General features: G+C 39.1%; 2 protein-coding genes across 2 annotated transcripts in view; one reads left to right on the top strand and one right to left on the bottom strand.

Moving 5' to 3' along the window:
- Positions 1 to 1,654, top strand: part of chchd3b (coiled-coil-helix-coiled-coil-helix domain containing 3b) — a 9,729-nt gene extending 8,075 nt beyond the window's left edge. The window contains exons 6-9 of the mRNA XM_056272604.1: positions 468 to 551; positions 659 to 729; positions 1,308 to 1,443; positions 1,596 to 1,654. Coding sequence (XP_056128579.1) covers positions 468 to 551; positions 659 to 729; positions 1,308 to 1,443; positions 1,596 to 1,622 — 318 coding nt within the window. The 3' untranslated portion in view covers positions 1,623 to 1,654. The remainder of the gene's footprint in view (positions 1 to 467; positions 552 to 658; positions 730 to 1,307; positions 1,444 to 1,595) is intronic.
- Positions 1,655 to 5,525: 3,871 nt separating this feature from the next.
- Positions 5,526 to 10,370, bottom strand: gpr22b (G protein-coupled receptor 22b). The gene is made up of 3 exons (XM_056272527.1): positions 10,309 to 10,370; positions 8,663 to 9,432; positions 5,526 to 7,178 (listed from the first exon to the last, which is right to left on the bottom strand). Exon 3 carries the CDS (start codon positions 7,172 to 7,174, stop codon positions 5,852 to 5,854), a length of 1,323 nt encoding a protein of 440 aa, XP_056128502.1. The 5' UTR covers positions 7,175 to 7,178; positions 8,663 to 9,432; positions 10,309 to 10,370; the 3' UTR covers positions 5,526 to 5,851.
- Positions 10,371 to 19,376: the final 9,006 nt, after the last annotated feature.

Raw genomic sequence — 19,376 nt, 5'->3', positions numbered from 1 at the left:
GTGTGTGAGTGAGTGTGTGAGTGAATGTGTGAGTGAGTGTGTGAGTGAGTGAGTGAGTGTGTGAGTGTGTGAGTGAGTGTGTGTGTGAGTGAGTGTGTGAGTGAGTGTGTGAGTGAGTGAGTGAGTGAGTGAGTGAGTGAGTGAGTGAGTGAGTGTGTGAGTGAGTGAGTGAGTGTGTGAGTGAGTGAGTGAGTGAGTGAGTGAGTGAGTGTGTGAGTGAGTGAGTGTGTGAGTGAGTGAGTGAGTGAGTGCTCAAATACAAGGTTAGATTAGTTCAGTTTAATGTTCATATTTTTTTTAATTTGACATCACTTTTCAGTTCAGAGGTCATTGTGTGAGCAAGACTTTTTATTGTGCATCAAAAAAAAAAAAATTCCATGTGCCTTTAAACTCGATTTACTACAGTGACCAATTCTTTTTATGAGAGATTTCCAGGTTGATCCGGTCATATCGTGTGTTATCTTTAGGCTCAGAAGCTGGAAGAGAAGGAGAAAGATCTGGAAGATCAGGAGTCTCTGTTCCAGAAGCAGATCGCCAAGATGCAAGAAAAGGCAAAATGATTCATCCCATCTTTCATATACTCTCCATAACTTGTGATTTCACCTCTGCATATAAATGATATCACATGTGTTGACCGTGTCTCGTTGTTGTCGTACAGGCGGCTCAATTCACCAAAGTCACAGCTGAAAATCACAGGAAAGGCTTAGAAGATGCAAACAGCCGCTTCAGGTGAGCGTGCAAGAATAGTTTCACTAATATTAGCTTTTATTTTTATATTTTTAGTGTATTTGTTGTGTTCATGTTGTATTGCAGTTACAGAAATTAATTATAGATGTAATTGCGTGCAGGTAATTATTATAATAATAATAATAATAATAATAATAGTACAATGTTAAAACATGTATGTACATAAGTGCATTGTATCAAATGATTAATTTAAATGTTAGTATATTGTAGTTAAAGACACCTAATATAAAGCGGGACCAGTTTAATTTTTAGTATGTGCTTTTGTCATTTTATTAGTTTGTGTTTTTTTTTTTTCAATATTACTATTTAGGTTTAATTTATTTTTATTTAAGTTTTATTTATTTACAGTTAATAATTGTAGCGCTTCAAATTAAACTTATTTCAGTTCATTGCCTAAGCAAGATTTATGATTTTTGTTTAGTTTAACTAATATTTATATTTCATTTAATTTCAGCTTTGTTTCAATGAACATAAATGCTAACGATAATAACCATGGTGCAAGATCAGTAAATCAGTGTTTAGTTTTTCAAATGAATCTCTTTCTCTCTCTCTCTCTCTAGGCGATACCAAATCAAGCCAGTGTGTTTGGATCTACAGAGTCAGATAATGAAGTGTTACTCTGAGAATAAAGGTCAAACTATGAGCTGTTCCAACATCGCATCGCTGTACATTCAGTGTGTGGACCGCGCCAAACAGGTGAACCGGACACTCGGATAAACAGGACATGACTTGTATTCAAAATAGCAAACAAAATACTAATTAAGAAAAGCTTAGAGGACATTTTGAACTAAGACTGTGGTTTCAAAAGGATTACAGAAATGTTTGCATTTCTTTCTTTTTTTTTCCAGGATAAAAAGTTGAGCACTGGAGGTTAACTCACCGGCCTGACCATCAGATCTACAGTGTCATGGTGAAAGAAAAAGGACCATTACAGCAAATACACATCTAAACTTTTATTGCGTACAGTACAGCAAAATGTGCCATTTAAACATTTTCCACTGGAAGCGTGTGGGAATTTCACCCCTACAGAAAAAGAAAAGGAAACTTAACACTTTTCAGCAGGTTTAAATGTGCTTTTCAGGAATATGAGCCATGATTGGACCACAATACCTCAACTAGTTTCAAACTCTTTTAACTGTGAACTGCGAGCTAAATGATTTCAGGTGCTATCGAGTGATGTTTCTTGTTCAGTATCCCTTTATGTTTCAGAAAAATAATGCACACTTTTTTTGCATGACCAATAAGTACAAAGCGATGCACAATCTGGAAGCTGCTGTCTGAGGATACATTTTTGTGTAGTAAAAAGTTTGTGCCTTTGCCTTGAAATGCTTTTGTTATGGTCATTTTGGGTAAATGTGATTGGCTTTTAGCAGCACAGGTTGGATTTCATTCAAATTAGTCAATGGCAACTCTATAATAATGGGTACTTTCCACATTATCTTTTCCAGCCTCGGTCGGTTCTTCGTTGTGCAACTTGTTTCCACTAGATGGCGCTGACGTTATTGTAATATTCTTGATGTATTGTGGAACCACGCTGGTTTAGAAGGTTAAAAGGACGACTAAAAAATTCTGCAATCCCATTTTCCCAAGCCTCTGATCAACAGAATGTCAATAAGTTAAGTATGAAATGAACATGAGCCGTTGTAAAATGAGGCAGTAGATGTATTTGCATCTAGAGCTTGTTTTCTAGTTTATTATTTAATTGATTCTATGAATAGTAGGAAGGGGGCTGTAGATCTGTCAGTGCAGTATTGTATCGTACGAGAATGTGAAATGAATAAGAAATGATGTCCACCTGCCACTGGAGTCCTCTGATAAACGTGTCCTACATGAACACAGTCTAGATTCAGCACAGCAATTCATGCAAATTTCACATCCTTAACCTTCTATTGCATGCATTATGAAAGCATGTTTGATGCAAAATATTTTTGCATAAAATGGAACTTATTGAAATCAATAGTTCCGAATATGTATATGACTTCTTTTATTGTGTTGAACATTGCCTATATGTTGCTCTTTTTGCATGCATTTAAAACTTTCATGCATCAAAAAGGATACAAAAGCATTATAAAAAATATCACAGTGGTCCATATTTCAAGTCGTCTAAAGTCGTACTATAGCTTTATGTGAGAAACCAGTTGAAAATGATACTAATTTGCTAGAAAATCTTTCCTTTAAGCAAGCTGATTGTTAAATCAGTGAGTTGAGCTCAAAAACTGGATCAGTGTAATTCACATATGAATAATTTGTGAACTGAATCAACCGATTCATTGAAAAGATCTGACTCAAGAATCAATCAGACTCAGACATTGTTAGTCCTCTAATGTAGTCTTAACACAATACATATGGCTTTATGAGAAATGGAAAAATGAATCCTATGGGCTACGTTCCTCTTATTTTCATTATATAGAAATATTTGACTCAGATAATTGTCAAAAAAAATCTACTTTTGTGTTCCACAGAAGAAAGAAAGTCAGGTTTGATCATGGTTTTAGTCATAGTTTTTGGGGTAAACTATCCCTTTAACCATAGATCTAAATGAAAAACAAACAACAGCAAAAGTATTCATAGTAGCCGTATTAATTTCATCCCACAGTTGCTTCTGAACAATAAGTGTTTAAGCAATCATAACGTACTAATAATTTATGTAACTGTAAATGCTTTAATTGAAGTTTATTGTGCTTATCAGTTGGGGATATGCTATAATTGATTAATATTGTCTGCTTCTCTCCACCGTATGTCCTCAAGATGATTTTGAAGAATGCTAGGATGTAGTGTGACCAAGAAAAGAGTTTAAATTCGTACTCATCTCTTCACTATAAACCGTTTTATATGCATCAGGTGCTTGTAAAGTGTACAGAATAGGCTTGTTACCCAGAATGCAATAGACGGACACTCAACGATGGCTGTTTGCAAACCGGAAACCACGACGCACTCCTGGTTCCCTTTATCCTTAAATCTAGCTTGACATGAGCAACCCAATATGATGAAAGATCTAACGGGTGACATTTGCAAAACCCTTGTGGTACATTGACTGTTTACAGAGGGCTTGATGATTCTCAATTACAGTTTTATAGGACGATCTGAGAGGTGCGAATCTTATGAGAGTGAAGTGTGACGAAAGGTCACCGTGGCATATTGAACGGCTGGTTTGGTTGTTTGAAGTGCCGTCAAACGAGGCAGAACCGTGAATTGCGGGTCCCAATGTGACCTGGATTTTACAGTGCCGTGAAACCGGCTTCTGATGTCTGCCAAGGGCATTTCAAATCAAACGTATGATTTTATCCTAGCAAATAACAGGACTTCGTAAGCGTGACCCGTTGATGTCGTAGGATGCCAGCTTGATATTGCTTTTCTCGACGGTTAACAAGTCCCTGTTTGGATGCAAAACTCGCTCTGTCACTTTATAAGACCTTTTAAGTGGTTCTAAAATTGTATAATTAATGGTGTAGCGCCACCATCTCTTTGTCTCAAATTTGGCCCTTTTAAATAGTGTGCACTTTACCTGTCATCCAGTCTGATGTGTGAACATATCAAGAACCTTGGTTTCCCTCATCTGTGGTTCAGATACACTGCTTTCTCTCCTCTAGCACTGCATTGAGATTCCTTGAATGGTAAATTGTACTGAACAAATTATTTCATGTTTTTCTTTTTTACATTTATTGTAAAACATAGCTCGGTTCCAAATCTTTAATGACACGTTGTTTTATGAATGAGCAGACAGTGATCTCACATGGCTCAAGTACGCCGTTCATTTTGAGTCAAAAGTTGTATAAATCAAGAGTAGCTCTGAAAGATTCAGTGAGAGACTGGATTAGAACGATTCTAACTCCTTTTGACTGAATCATTTAAAAGAACAAGCTTGTAAGAGTCATTTTGTTCATGAATTAGGGTTTCGTTTTGACACTTTTATTTCTTTCTAGAGCTTCATCCCAGTGTTGTTATTGTTAACCAAAACTAAATCGTTTTCATTAACTGAAAATATAAACCTTAGATCAAATGAAAATTAGAAATGTTTACTTGGCAATTAACTGAAATAAAATACGTTTAAGTCGAAGTAATAAAATTAATAATACTAAAAGTGAAATAAATAGAAAAGCTATTAAGTGAAGGAAATGTGTATAATTTTTCTTCTTACAAAACTGAACTGGTTCTTGAGTTTCATGTGAATCGATAAATCGGCATATGTCCATTTCGTTCTTGACAACACAGAATAATTCTCACTGAACGCACAAGGACGGATGCTCTCGTAATGGTGCACAATAGACCTCTAAGAGCTGAGAACATTTTCATTAATATGCAGATTTGGTGAATGGGAGCTTAACTTCAGTTTTTTTGTGAATGCAAAATGAGGGACGTTTTGTCCTTGACAGCAGTGCCGAAATTAACCAGACGTTTCCTCAGATTTGACAGCATATGCCTTTGATGTCTTCCCTTCTTTTCTTTGCATATCATGAGGTTTTTACAACTTGTTTGTTACCAGCTTTTAATTTGCGGTCTGTCACTCAAAGCTATCACATGACACCAGAAGACTTGGTGTACAGCGCAAGAGGCGACTTGTGTAAGTGCTTTTGATGTTTTGTTAATGTTCGGAGCTTTACATATGAATCGCTGTGTGACGATTCGTCAATAATTCTCCTTTTTTGTTCCACAGAAATCATAATATTCTCATATTCCTGCACAAGATGACTTCAGATGGATCTAGCTCTGAAGGAAAAGCAGCCATCGTGGCGGGTTAATGTTCACGGCATCTGCGTTCATGTCAAAGAGCTGATGGATTTCGTCTTTTCCCCCACCTAGTTTATTACAAATACATGTATACACAGGCTACAAGTCATAATAGAGGTACATAACCGATCAAGAGTATGTACAAATCCCATGTATTTACATTACATACAGTGATTTATAAAGGACATGCATCTTGTAACTGCAGTAGTATCATTCTATGAAACCTATAATATTATATTCCAAGTTAGTTATATAAATAATACGATTATTTGATACCTGCTCATGTACGACTAATATTCACATCACATGGTTCCCTTTATGGATAACAGTGCTTTTATGAAAACTAGTCTCTTTTTTTAGAGGTTGCAAAGTGGCTTTAATCGGCATCTTCTGATGATAGGCATTTCTGCCTGGCTTCGTGATCATCAAACGTCACTTTCTTATTCCGTTTAGGGTCGATCCAGGAGTTTCGAATCACTGCGTTGTTCGGCAGCGGATCCGCCTCGATGATGGACACCACCCGTTTCTTCATTTTACTTTTCAGGACTTTCTGAAACTTTTGCCTTGTGAAGGCATACAAGAGTGGATGGAAGACCGTGGTGCCGTAGGCCATGACCAGAAAACCCATTCTGAGCTTGACGGTGAGGTCGCTGGGGCCTGCGCTGAGAATCACAGTGTTTAAAACGGTAATGGGCGTCCAACAGAGGAGGAACGTGGAGATGATTAGCAACGACATGCGGAAAACGCGCTTTTGCCTCTCACGGCGTTCCCGGTGGCGTTTGACGGCCCGTCGCAGGGCGATGATCACCGAGACTGACGTGCGCATGCCAAGTGGAGCATTTACGCGGTTTCCGGCGCTGCTTTGCGAGGCGTCTGTGATCTCGGGGAGCTGTTGTTCAGATGTCGACATAAGAGAGAAGTTCTTTTTCCTCCTCATCTTCTTCTTCTTCTTCTTCTGCGTGGCATGGAAGCGCGTACCAATGCGGATGTTGAGAGCCTGCAGGATCTTCGCGTATGTCATTAGCATTATGACGGCAGTCAAACAGAAAATGGGGATTTGGGCCACTAGGTGGTAGTACAGACCGAGTTCGGTGTAATACTCGTTTACGTGCACAACGGCGGTCTGATTTGCTTTGGTGGGCTCCGGTCCCAAGAATCCCACTTCGATAAATGGCACCAGGAAGCTAGCAAAAGACAGCACCCAAATGCAACCCAACAGAGCCACCGCTCGTCCCATAGTCAGCACGCGATTGGCGGGTTTAACGGAGATGTCGTATCGGTCCAAAGTGATGGCTAGCACGTTAGCCGCCGTAGCCACGCTAGCGAAAGACACGCAGGCCTCGTGGAAGCAGCACACGAGCACCGTGTCGCTTTGCAATGACAGCATTAGCACAACGATGGTTAGCGGGATGCAGCAAACGCACACCAACACGTCCAGCACGTGCAGGTTCATGGTGACGATGTTGCTAACGGAATTGACCAGGTTGGACTTCATGCAGTAGAGCGCCAGCACGGTCAGGTTGCTGCTCAATCCCAGGACAATCTCCAGCATGAGGAATCCAGTCAGGGACACCTGGAAGCTGAGCGGGTACGGGATCGGGCCGGCCGCCGCCATGGCGGGACTCACGGCCTCGGTGATGTCAAGGACAGTAACGTTACTCATGGTGCTTTCTTCCTCCGTTGAGGGAGGGACGTGCATTATCCTGAAAGGTAAAAACAGCAGGATGCACAATCAGAGAAATGTAGAAAGACCAGGTGCATTTGAACAGCATTGTTTCATTCAGAATTTAATGTCTTGAAGATGAATCGATAGCTTGAATGACAGATGGATGGATGGATGGATGGATGGATGGATGGATAGATAGATGAATGATAGATAAATAGATGGATGGATAAATAGATTGGTGGATGGATAGACAGAGATAGATGATGGATGGATGGATAGATAGATAGATAGATAGATAGATAGATAGATAGATAGATAGATAGATAGATAGATAGATAGATAGATAGATAGATAGATAGTTTATTTATTGTTTATTTGAATAGGGACAGATACAAAAGAACATAGATTATTACATAAAGAACAATCTGATGCCTGTATCACAGTGTTTATAGCCAAGGCTAATTCGCAACACCTGTCCCTAGAAGGGCTTTTAACAGTTAAGAAAATAAAGGAGTAAAAATAAATTTTAAAAAATGACAGTGAATATAATAAAATGTCCAGAAACCAGTTAGCACCAATAAAAATGAGTAAATAAACAGTAGATAGATAGATAGATAGTTGATGGATGGATGGATGGATGGATGGATGGATGGATGGATGGATGGATAGATAGATAGATAGATAGATAGATCAAAATGGATACAATTCACTAAATACTTCTTCCTTTCATTCCAATTCGACTTCCTGTCGGCTGTATCCAATTTATTTCAAATTCACACTCGTTCACTCACTTCAATTCTGAATTTTGTACAACCCTCTTTGTTAGACCCACTACTAATCTAAGAGAAGAACAAATTAAGTTGTCTGTAATGGCCACAATAAGATTTATTGGGGATCTCACTTATTGAGACCAACAAAACCATTAGATTAAGGAATCTGTGGTAGATTTCTGCTGGATTCGAATCACCGCCGTATACAAAGTTCTGCATGTCTTACTTGTTCAGATTCCCTATGCGCCTGCTAATGGCTTTACATCTGAGGTTCCTGTGCACGTTGACTAATAATGCATTGGTTATGCACTGGCCAGTCTGTATTCGGTGCTGCTATGAATAGACTCACTTTAGGCATTATTTTTTGTCCACAATGCATTTTCATTTGTTGCACAGTGATGGATTGCTCCATTTGCAAATGTGACTGTCTTTAGTGCTGCGTTTCATTCATCACCGTGAGAGAGAGAATTAAGAGAGAGAGAGGATTGTCGAGATAAGTATTAACCTGGCTTTTGTAATTTACTCCATGTAGATGGATGCATCAAGGTGCCAACTGGGTCCTAATAACTCTTTTTTTGTTTTGATGTAGGCTGACTGACACCTTGGAGTGAAACCATATGGAAACTCGAATGACTTCATGAGCTAAAACACAACACCTCACAGATCATCAAGCTTGTTTTCTGGACGTCGAACAACCTTGACGACTAATGACAACTGTCCAATAGTTTATTCTGCACATTAGTTGACTTACCCTTCCCCTTCCAGGTTTTCTTCTCAGCCTCGGGAGTCAGCAGTCGAGACGGGAGAGTCTGGAAGGGGTACAAGTTGTACATCAGCCCCAGGCATGGCCTTTCAAGGAAGTATTCTGCACTTCTTAATCCAAGCGAATCTCTCTTAATGATCAGGGATGATGTTTTTGTACTAAACCAATTGATATGTTTGGTCCCCTGCCATGTCCAGACCTAACAAAGAGTTGGCATTCCCATTTTCTTTAACGGACTGATTGAGTCAGAGAACATGACAAGTGATTTAGAGATAAACTGTCCATTTTCATTTTCAAACCTAGCTTGACCACTGAAAGCAATTGTTTTCGATTAATTATTATATCCACGTTAGGGTTAGGAAGTTGCTGTAATCTCGCTCGATACCATCAGCGCGGTCTCATACCGTTCCTTCACTGCTGACATATTCCCGTTATTGCAGTTTTATGGGCCCTAGAAGGTGATAAATCCATATTGATTTGCTGATTTGCATGTGCCATCTGGTGAAGAATCCAAGGTCGCTGAATTGTTTAGGTCAGCATGAGGGCGTTGGGGAATTGGCGATGTAATTTCCAGTCCCCTCACAGAAGGTCACCTTCAGGTTGCATTATCAATGCTTTCTGAAGCCCGTGATAAAAACTTTAAACATCCGTGGTGAGCATGGGAATGTCTTCCCCTGGGAAATCCACTCGTTCTGGCACGTCTTCCTGAGAGATGACACTTTGGAAGCAGTTCTCTTCCACTCTTTGATTCCACAATCCTAACAAGAAAAAAGCAGAGAAGTGTTGATAAGTGAACAATCAATTATTCATTAAGCCTGCATCCAATCCATCATCAAGTAAGGACTTCCATGTGTTATCCATTCATCTTTTCCAAGCGGTCTGCGGAAATGCACAAGCTCTGGTCTTGCTTAACGTCCATGTGAAGGTACAAGTAACATCTGCGAACCTGGAGGGGTTGATGGATCGGCCCGTGCATCTTGGGAACGATCTACAAACACTCATTTCCAAAGCAATACCTTTTAGGGAAGGTAATCACCTGTGTTGTTTTATGTCTGTACTTTCTCACATCATGTTTCAGTCAACGGCCATGCAAGAATATGCCTGGATCACGTGTAACGAGGTGGTCGTGTTCCAGCCGTGAATGAAATTTTACACTGTAAATTTTTCCCAGATGTTACAGTCCAGCAGACTTTGACAGATCGAGGGGAAAACCGTAAACAGAATCGATTGGGTGGGTATTGGGGGTGAAATTTGTCAGCGGAGACGTGGATCAATAGACTGACTAAAGTCAGAATGCTGTTTACAGGCAGCGGCAAGTTAATCACAAAACGTAGACGTCCCCTCAAATATTCTGAGAACGGATCGATATGGGCTTTTCAATGACAAATTCTTAAACTTTAACATTTGGTTCCTTCAATCATAAAGGTTGCATTCTTGCAATAAGCGTTTTTCCCCCCTTTATTTTGCTGATTTATTTGAATTTTATTTACTAGGGCAACTCCAATTTTGACCGATTGTCCTAGGGAGATCTATATATCTGCTATTTTAAGTTTCGACATTAAATGGTTTTACATCCAAAAACTCAGCAGCATGCATTTTTTTTCCACCAAAGTTATTCAATATCACCAGCTTACCTTTGCGCTCCCAGAGTTCTCATCTGTCATGCAACATAGAGCATCTACATCTTCACCGAAGCGATCCACAAGTGCACAGACTTTTGTAGGCATTGCATGTCTGCGAGTCGTAAACCTGCTTCTCCTTGAGGAGCATGAATCAAATCCCGTCCGTGCGAACTGTCTTCAGTGCCAGCGGAGTGAAACAGACTGACTTTGATCTACTGTCCTGCCAACTGTTTCTTTCACTGTCTTGCTTCTTGATGGCACACTCGCTCGCACACTCTCTCTTCGAACTGTGATGCATTGAAGTGTTACCGATGCACCCCTCTGTTGCTCCTCTAAAACCTCGCTTGTCCCCCCTCTCTCTCGTTCGCTCCTTCTCTATCTTCGTCTCCCTCTCTCACTCACTGCGGCGGTTTTGCAGTGTTGCTCTCTGCTCTGATTGGTCTGCCGTAATGGGGTTAACCCTTTCCTCCCCAGAGAGTGGGAATGCACTCTTTTGTTTTCTTGTCGTTCTCTCCATCCAGCTTTTCCCTCTATCCTGCGATGGAAGCGCAGTCTCGGCTCGGCTGCATCTGTCAGTCCCTGCGGAGATGCTTTGGTTTCTATTTAAACACTGTGTCAGAGTTGCATGTTTTCATTCATATTTGATGTCGTGCTCTGTGATGAAAATGGATATGTGTCTACTGGGAAAAGGACACAAAAAGAATGTGGCTGTGTTATAAACCTAGTGAGTTGTCTATGTAGGCAGCATATTATGGTGCGCAGGCAGTTTTTAAAGACTATTACTTCTATGATTCTTCATTTTGGCTGAGACAGCATGGCATACATTCATAACGGAGAAGGCAGTGTCAGAATGTATTGCGATGAGCTCAGTGGGAAAAAATAAATAATTTGTCCAGTACAAGTACCTATAAAAATTATACATGCACCAATATAAGACCGATAAGCCGATAATTATTTTGATATGTTACGACAGGTGAATTTAAGCATCACAACATTACAATGTACAGAATGAAAAGAAATTATTGATTGATAGATAGATAGATAGATATTTAATAATAAATCTTTAATTTAAAAAAAATAGTTATATAATGATATTATATTATGTATTCCTATTAATTTTAAGATTAGCTAAAGATTACATTCTATCAATGTTAGAAAAATATTAGTATTTTTAAAGATGAACATTTAGCAAGTAGATGTAATATTACATTTCTAATATCGGCCGATAACCAATATGAACATCCATAATAAAAAAAAGATCAGATTAATTAAAAATACATGATCTTTCCCAACATATTTTTGTATAATAGTGTATTTTAGATGCAATTGTCATGTGGTTAATGTTAATGGGAAATTATTCAAATCAAAGTCGAGACTAACATTACTTTTACAAAGTTGAGCGCTATTTGTATGACGTAAGAATAGCTGCCTATATCGATAAAATTGTTCAATTAAAACCAACTGTAGGTAGTAGGCAGCTTAGGATTTGAAACAGAGCATGTGTGTTAGATTTAGATGATGGGAACACTTAGCGTGTGTGTGTGATAAGTAGAGGAATTGTGATTGATAGTTTCAATTAAACCGGCCTGTCAGCTGGCAGAAGGAGCAGTCTTTCTCTATTCATTTTGTTTGGCTCATTTGCCAGGTAAGGGTGGGCGTCGAAAGTGACAGTCGTAACAAGAAAATGTGCGTGTTCATATTTGAAGCACTTGTTGGCGTGCAGCTCTTCTGAGATGCACATGCTGTATTATTAAGCAGTAAACCGCCTTCTATAGACACGGCGGCAGCACTGCTGAAAACTTTTCACTAAAAACAGGCTCGATATTTCAGCTGCCATTAATATTTCAGCATGCTTTCCCAGCAGCCTTCCAACACTGCAGACTAATATTCGGAGAACCGAGGTGCTTCAAAAATAGCATGGTTTTACCATGGTACATATCCAAAAAGCCAGAACAATGAGATTTACCATTGAAGTGTCTTGAAACGCGGAGCATTATTCAATGTTGATGTAATTTCCACAGAAACACAGGAAGAAAGGGCGGGACATATCGAATAGCTCCTCCCCTTTAAAAAAAATAGCCAATAGCGTTTAGTTTAGCCATTGAGCTCGGTAAAGCCGCAGTATCCTCCTAATCTCTAGTCTCGTGCTGCGTCCCAATTCGCCTACTTATACTACGCCTTAAAAGTATGTACTCTTTTTGTGAAGAAAAAGTACATACTTTTGAGTGTGTAGAGAAAGAGTAGGCAAGCTTTGGGACATACTACTGCGTCATCTTTAACGGACAGATCTGTCGCGTGCATCTTATCACCGTAAACTGCCCTGTCAATCATCTCGTCACAGTTCAAATCCTCCATTCAATCTAATATAACTTCTTACCATTTCGGAGAGAAATGTTGTTGCACGTTCATCTGCCAGTCGTGGGTCTTTCATGCGGAGACTCTCCTCGTGTGTTTGCAATTAGAATATAATGATGCATTTAAAAGTTAATGGCTAAACGTATCTTTACTAAAGTTCACAATGCTGCAGATGCAATATAATGTGGACAACATTGAATAAATACATTTTCGTCAGGTTAGATACTGATAATTAATCACTCAAACCCCTTTGTCTAAACCTCTCTACACAACCGTCAGACTCGCGCGTCCTCCATGTCTGTAGTTTTTGAACACTTTTCACTCGTGTTTGTAGTTCTAACCGAATCCTCGTCCAACGCGCGATGGGTTTTGGGCAATATCAGCTGTTAGAGTGTGCAACGATCTGCACTTCGGATTCTGACCGGATATAGTAGACCATCCGGGTCTCTTTGGGACACTCATTTCAACATACTACGATTTGGGACGTACTAATTCTATTTTCGAATACTATATTTAGGATGGATAGTATGCGAATTGGGACGTAGCATCGGCCTCAAATGTCACGCACACGGACCCTTGGCTGAATGTCTGATGCATATGGCACACTTTTCTGGAAACACTTTAGGAGTTTCAAAGTTGTGATCTGATTGGTTGAATTCTACAGGATGTAGAAAAGGCGCCAAAACCCCTTTGTGGAAGAAGAATGCCGTTGTGTTTACAACTTGACAATGAGCGCTTATGATCAACTAAACGATGGATTTTTAAAATTATGTGAAGTTCGGTGCTCCATTGTTGCAGTAAACTTGCACTTTCATGAATGAATCATTTAATTAGATGCACGCCGGTCTGTTATTGTTGAGACATCGACATTATATTTTCATGCCCCTAAACATGATGTGGAACAAAACGAACTGTGATTGGTTGCGTTACATATCAGTTAAACGTCCTCCTTGACAAAGAGAAGCTGCGAGAGAGTCCAGACCATAGATATCCATCATAAAGTATAGATGTCTTACAGCGGAGTCTCTATCGTCATCACCGGCGGCCATCTTGTCACAGGCTAGCTTTCTGGCGGGCTCTGTGGTACTGATGTATGGTGAGAACACAAGTACTCTTATCTTGCTGAAATCTTGACGGATTTTTAAACGGTTTGGTTTCTTACAAACGTTATTAACGTGGCTAGATAATTTTGGTTGATTATTTATTTATACACTTATTTTTGTGTCATAACTACATCTCTGACGTTTATAACAAACCAAACCGTTTGAAAATCGGTAGAAAATTGACCAAGTTATGGTTATTTAAAAAGTACATGCACCATTAACACAATGTTACGAGTGAGTGAGCTGCCTGTGACAAGATGGCCGCCAGGTGCTGACGTCGACCTCCATTGGCCAGCAGCGCGGACGAGACATCTAGCCTTTATTATGGATAATATCTATGGTCCAGACCTTCTGCCGTCAGTCTGAAGGTCTGTCTACGTGAGACTACCTAATCTCTAACATTTCATCTCCTAATCTCCTTCATATCACTTTAAAATACGGCATACTGTGCAGAATTCAAATGGGTCCAATATGTTTTCTGGTCTGCGCCGACTCTACCGTGCCATCGTGTCTCTGGACCGGAGCTGCGGCGGCTCGCGTGACACTAACGTGAAACGTGACACTTTATTCGCCTCAATGGAAAGCATATTTCAAATCATATCGTTCCTTATCCCCTATATAGTGCACTATGTGCCATTCACCATGTAGAAAACAGTAAATGTGTGAACAAGTGTCCGATTTCAACCGCAGCTTCTACATTTATAATGTAGGGGGTGGAGCTTCATATTCTAGAGAGCATTTGATTGGACAGAAAATCTGATGAGAAGCTGAAGTGCAGTGATGTCATCAGAATCATTGATCCATATAGAGAGCCTAAGTCCCTCCCTTTCCGGTCGACCACCATGGGACCTTATTTCGGAAAAATATTATAGTCAATGGCGTGAGACAACAAATATTTTGATCTCATTTGAATTGTGCCCTGAATTACACATATGATGTTTGTCAATTTAAAAGATACATTTTAAAGTCAAGAAAGTCGCAGTTTGCTGAAGCTAACTTTACTGAAGCTAACTTTACTGAAGCTAACTTTACTGAAGCTAACTTTACTGGAGCTAACTTTACTGATGCTAACTTTACTGAAGCTAACTTTACTGAAGCTAACTTTACTGAATTTAACCTTACTGAATTTAACCTTACTGAAGCTAACTTTACTGATGCTAACTTTACTGAAGCTAACTTTACTGAAGCTAACTTTACTGAAGCTAACTTTACTGAAGCTAACTTTACTGATGCTAACTTTACTGAAGCTAACTTTACTGATGCTAACTTTACTGAAGCTAACTTTACTGAAGCTAACTTTACTGAAGCTAACTTTACTGAAGCTAACTTTACTGAAGCTAACTTTACTGAAGCTAACGTCTGCCATTGTTTCTATAGTCTTGCGTTATAATCGTAACGTTACGCCGTCATGCCGGAGTGTTTTGTACCAGACTGCACACACACTAGCAGCGGATCTCGCTCGTTGTTTCGCTTCCCGGGAGATGTAGTTCAATGAGCGATTTTCACATAAAACTAAATGTTACTCTTCTGTTTTATGACAAACTGCGACTTTCTTGACTTTCATAATTATCTTTTAAATTGACAAACATCATATGTGTAATTCAGGGCACAGTTCAGAAGGAATAAAAAGATAAGTTGTCTCTCGCCATTGACTACCATGCATATTTTTTTCCGAAATAAGGTCCCATGAGCCGGAAGCGGAGGCTCTCTATTGGTGGAAGTGAGAGACTTCAAGTTTTGAATGCTTATATCTTCTAAATGTGAATTTTGTCATTGTTTTGGAGCACACTAACTTTTAGATAGCAATAAGGCTTACATATTCATACTAAAAGCCAAAAAAAAAAAAAACTTTATTCACTTTAAGTCACTTTTCTGGAGTGGCAGACAGCAAGTCGACTGGGAATACCAGCACTCAAGCGCTGTTTCGATCCGTCTGCTACCGCTATGTGAGCAGAACAGCAAAAGCCCTATTGGACGTCTGATTTCTCTAGGCCTGGCCGTGCGAGAGGGTCATTTCGCAGGGCTAGAAATCAGCTTAAGAAAGGCAGAGATCTCGGCAGCGGCTCTTTTATCTCTCTCCTGCAGTGCCACTCATGGTCTTTGCAGCCGGAGTGTGTGCGGCAGCGTCCCAGTAGATTAACACAACGCTAATAGAGCCGCCCGCCTTTGTGTTGCTGAAGTGGCGGCAGTGTTTTAATCACTCGCCTCTTAATACGCACAGTAAATCTGAACACTTTCTCGGCTGGATCAGCGAAAACGAGAGAGAACAGGAGAAGAAAATGTTTTACATTTGTATGTGGAAGATATAGACTTCCAAAAGGAATGAATTAAGTACATTTGTACATTTAAGTGTCCTGAGGGAATCCTTTTAGCGATTTCAGATGGCCTTCAAGTAAATCAACCAGTGCAGATTAACATATTCATTGTGAGTTTATTGCTGTGTCGTTTATTTTGATGCTGCTGTTCATCGACACTGTTGTGTTTAGTCTGAATTTATCGGTTTAATTTAAAGCTGTCACCCTATTCAAAGTTAGTTTTTGTTCGAGATAAACTCATATAATCTGATAATTTCATATAAAATGATTCTGCTCCCGTCAATAGATTCAGTGTCATTTTTTAACAACTGGTGGTCTAAACGTTATCATGTATAGCTCGCTATATCTCAGAATACAGTTATAAGAAAGTTAAAAAATATTCCCCCTTAGCTTCAGACACGTATATGTTTATTGGTGCGTTTTTTGGTCTTTCAACCCTTTAATAGCTTATTTTAGCCAAAGTTGCATTAATTCTGAGATTACATTAATTGTACAAGATACTTTGTCCCTTCATTGCATGTTCTTATGAATTTTTTTGCAGGCCGGCTGATTGATTTGACAGTTTGATGTAGTTTTGCACCCATTGTTATACACACATTATTAATTTATTTGTACACACGTGTTGTTTTTCAGCCGTAACCTGTTTTCAATCCTCTTACTTTAGTGCTAAATGTTCATCTCTGCGCAATCAATAAATGATAATTGGTCGTGGGCCTCCGCTAATGTACTTATACTCAAGCCGACGACTGCATTTATAAGCCCTCTGATGTTTAAGCAAACACATCACTCATCTTTGTGTGCGTTTATGACACTCTGAATCTGATTTGTGAGCGATACCCTGTAGCCTGAAGTGATTAATCTTTATTGTTGAAGCTTGTAAATTTGATAATGTGGCCAGTGAGGCAAGACTGTTTTGTCTGTGTAATTGTGGCCTCTCTCTATCTTTCCCCCCTGTTTTCTTATTGCATCATCTGTTGTTATTAACATGTGCTCTGATTTGTTTGCTGCATGTGTTTTGTGTCATCTCTAGTCCTCTGGGGTGTCAGACTAACTGGTTACATGAATTAAAGCTGGTGAGGTCACATAATGACTAAGGGCCATCGCTTGTCAATTAAAGAATCATAGTGGAAGGTAGGGGTGGAACGGTAGGCCTACATGTATTATTGAACCGAAACGGTACGGGCGTCACGGTTCGGTGCACGAATTTACACGGAGAATACACGGTATAAAAATAAATAAAACTTGCGTGCAAATTAATTAATGTAATGCGGAACTACTGTTAGATACGCGGGTTCTTTAGGGACACATAATCTGTACCATCGGCTTAGCTCTGAACGCGCGTTCACTTCAAACGTTGGCTTTATACGCGCGTCCTATTCGCTTTGGACTAGCGTCGAACTAGACGCGATAGACGCGAATTTGACGCTCTATTCGCGTTTGGTGTGACCGCATAATGAACAGGCTGCGATGTCAAGATTGCGATGCTGGAGTGTGTGTGTGTGTGTGTGTGCGCGAGAGAGAGAGAGAGAGAGAGAGAGATGCGCGGGTGCGATCGAACTGTGTATGTGTGTGTGTGTGTGAGAGAGAGAGAGAGAGAGAGAGAGAGATGATCATCCAGATCATTAAACCTGCAAAGTGTTTACTTATATTTGTGTACACTCGCAATAAAACACAACATTGTGCTTTTGTCACACTGTAAACTCTTGTCAAACTGTAGCCTAACCTACAACTGTCACCCAACCAAAATCACACACACACAAACTGTTTAAAAGCAAAACATATTAATCCAACTCCATTTCAAAACAGTCTGTGGGTCCCATCATCTTTTGGACATTCATCATATTGCATTGGTTTTCATTTCTTGTCCTTGGAGCACTAATCTTACTCATTCTACATTGATTAAAAAAGAAAATCGAATGTGATTTTAATGGTAGTATTATTTTATACAGAAATCAATTATTTATAATTCAGATGAGAATAATGTTACATTGTTAATTAATAATGTTAATTAAAATTAAGGAAAACAAATATATTGATCTGAAATATAGCAAATTAATTTTAAATTAATTCATGTACAATTACCAAACATATCGCAAGGTCTTTTTATTAATTTAATTAATAACATAATTATATAAAACTATTGTCAGTGCACTACAAATAAACTCTATGCCTTTATTAATAAAACTTATTTAAAAATGTTAACCGAACATTTAATTTGCATTTTATGTATTGATGTCATTTAACCAATTTATAAGGTGATGGGTTTGTACAACAAAAATTTCCTTCATATTTCCTTCATAGATAGCTAGCATGCAGCTTCCACAGCTAATATGCATCATTTCCTTTTCATTTTTTGGATCAGTGCTAAAAAAGCTCAATGCATTTGTAACTAATTTTGTCAGAAAGAAATATGAAATTGGCCAATCATTGCGAATTCATAAATGTGAGGGCTTGAATGCAGCAATAATCTAGTAAAACGAGAACAAATCATACCTGAAATCTTACGGTTATTATGTTGCAAATGATTGCATTTTAAACAAATTGCGGTGGATGCAATTTCAGTTTAGTAGATGAAGTAAATCTGCTTCTTCTGAGGCCTTTTGTTGGTTTTAGCTGGTCTCACAGCCTGGTTTAACTGGATGAACTACCAGCCGGACCAACTGACAAATGTCCAAAACCTCTTGAAATCCTTCAAACCAGACCAGTTTGACCAGTGGAAACCATCTTGGTGCAAACCACCTAAAGCTAAGATCAGATATCTTCAACCTTGGGGTCACCAGTTATGCAGGTGAGGTCAATTATGTTTATTTTCATTTTTTGTGGGCCAGTTTCAATGCATAAATATATAATATCTGGCTTATTTCGTGCTTAAACTGTTCAGTGAAATAGCATTACTTGGATGCAAACATTCATTCGATTTATGCAATTCAACATATCCACTACAGTGCATCCCTGGAGAAATTTTGGAGCCATAAAAGCTGCTGATACTGTCTGCTAACAATAGTGCAAGGCCAGATTCAGCACGCTTGACATCAGTGCCAAATGTTGGATATAATAGCGGCGGTGACACGCAACAGTGAACACCAGTCTAACCATTAGAAAAGGTAAGTTCTAGTCCAAGTGATTTGTTTCAGTATTTGTGAAAGAGTCTGTATCAATATTGACTAATCGATTAATAGTAAAATGAGTTATTATTAAGAATGCATTTTAACAGTTATGTGTAATGCTGGGGAGAATGCTAATAATAACTCTTTTTTTCCCCCAGCAAAATAACGTTGCAATTTTGACAAATGCATTGATATTTAAA

Source organism: Rhinichthys klamathensis, unplaced genomic scaffold (genome assembly GCF_029890125.1).
Source record: "Rhinichthys klamathensis goyatoka isolate OS25496 unplaced genomic scaffold, OSU_Roscu_1.1 h1tg000341l_1, whole genome shotgun sequence".
NCBI lineage: Eukaryota > Metazoa > Chordata > Actinopteri > Cypriniformes > Leuciscidae > Rhinichthys > Rhinichthys klamathensis.
The sequence above is the reverse complement of the archived record's forward strand: the minus strand, read 5'-3'. Positions and strand labels throughout refer to the sequence as shown.

Coding starts and splice junctions, on each gene's coding strand:
- gpr22b (XM_056272527.1), bottom strand. CDS start 7,174: ATGCACGTCCCTCCCTCAACGGAGGAAGAAAGCACCATGAGTAACGTT.